Raw genomic sequence first — 1781 nt, 5'->3', positions numbered from 1 at the left:
CAAAACCAGTCAAAATTACTTCCTTGGGCAATCTAGTATTAACGCGGCACGAGATATCCCACTGTTCTCACTTAGACACAACACTTTATACGATTACGTTGAAATTGTAAGAAAATAATACCTGTTTTTCCAATGGCTTCTCCGATGTCCTTCCAATATATATCCAGAACCATCCTATTTACATGGTTCTTTTTTCGTGGATCCCAAATAGCTGTTCGCCTTTCCACCTGATCAATTAATTTGTTTTGCGTTTCAATTGTTCGTAATTGTATTAGATTGTCTTCCAGTTCCTCGGTATCGGTGTATGTATCCATGATTAAAAATATAAATGGATAAATGATCAAGTATAGGATTATGAAATGCACTGAGAGTTGTTAGCAAATTTCAAAGTGCCAGTCTGTTGATCCGTCTGCTACACGGCGAGGTCGACGAGCTACTGTTTGGACTGTTGCTTCTCGCTGGACCGCAACCGTGACCTCCGTCTGTACGCACGCGCAGTCACCCTGGACCTAGGCAAAAGAAGGGATGAATGGGATGAGATTATCAACTGGTAATGAACAAGTTTATCGTTGCCGTGACAGCGGATAATCAATTACGGTTCACTCAAATGGTTAAGGGTAATCATGTCACATTCCTAACAGGTGTCGGTAATATTAAAATTCATTTACTCTGATTTACCGACAATGATGCTGGAATTTCAAACGACCGAAAAATAGGTAACGCAGAATATTAACATTTCTTAATAATTTTTGTATTAAAGGTTTGCTCTCAATCTGCTCAAATTATGTCATTACTTCCATTCTCCACATATGTGAATGTGGAGAGATAAATTATAATAGAACCTGTCATAAATATTTTATTTAATGAAATATTCGCAACTCAAAAATCAAAAATTTATTATCTGCTTTAGAGACATTTGAAAAGTTCGTCGCCGGTGCTAGAAGACCATGGGATTACTGTACAGTCATTCAGAGTCACCAAAGCAAACGATGGACAAATGACGAATCGCTCGTCACCGACTGGTTTTGATCTAATAAAAGTATTCCTCCCTTCTTTGGTCGGAATTCTGATTTACATGTATTAGCTCTAGAATTACCACAGTTATCCAAGTAAATGTGGGTACAATCTAAGAAACCATAACCTATTTAATGAGCCATTCACGGTTTCACTTTAGAGACATACATGGCTTAATCTTTGAGACAAGCATATGTCTACTGGTAGGATCAACCAGGGAATATTATGGTACCAAAAAATTGACTTTGACAGATGACCTTCATACACGAAAATGTAAGCAGATCCTAATTAGTGACGTGAGGTCAATGTCAGTTAAAAAACAACGAAAATTAAAGGACTTCATTAAACAGCCATAAAATTAAAAGAACAAATCATAAAGACACAATCTTTTTCATAAATTAAAGATGAAGAATGAAATTTTCATTTGGCATAAACACCATCAATGAAAACAATTTTCCAAATCTGTGCATGTTATCAAACTTGGATAATACTTAATATTTCAAACGTGCCCTTAGATTTAAGCGTTGTCTGTTGTAGGGGTGTACCAAATTGAAATCCCTGTTTTTCCCATATGCTTTGCCGGTTCCTCTACCGCGTCTCGCTAAACGAATTACACTTAACGAAGTGAGTGCACCTCTTGCATCATACACCTTCGGTCATGTACATTACAATCAAAATGAACATTATATAAGAATATAAATTAATACAACAAACAATGTAATATAACAATAATAAAAAATACAAATAAATGATCATTATATAACATA

At 35.7% G+C, this 1781-nt stretch overlaps 1 protein-coding gene across 1 annotated transcript in view; it reads right to left on the bottom strand.

Moving 5' to 3' along the window:
* LOC108628002 (uncharacterized) overlaps positions 1 to 456 on the bottom strand; it is a 7338-nt gene extending 6882 nt beyond the window's left edge. The window contains exon 1 of the mRNA XM_018029642.2: positions 122 to 456. Within this exon, the coding sequence (XP_017885131.1) occupies positions 122 to 314 (193 nt within the window). The 5' untranslated portion in view covers positions 315 to 456. The remainder of the gene's footprint in view (positions 1 to 121) is intronic.
* Between the last annotated feature and the right edge of the window lie 1325 nt (positions 457 to 1781).

The sequence above is a fragment of the Ceratina calcarata genome, unplaced genomic scaffold, assembly GCF_001652005.2.
Source record: "Ceratina calcarata isolate Rehan_Ccalc_2016 unplaced genomic scaffold, ASM165200v1 scaffold490.2, whole genome shotgun sequence".
NCBI lineage: Eukaryota > Metazoa > Arthropoda > Insecta > Hymenoptera > Apidae > Ceratina > Ceratina calcarata.
The sequence above is the reverse complement of the archived record's forward strand: the minus strand, read 5'-3'. Positions and strand labels throughout refer to the sequence as shown.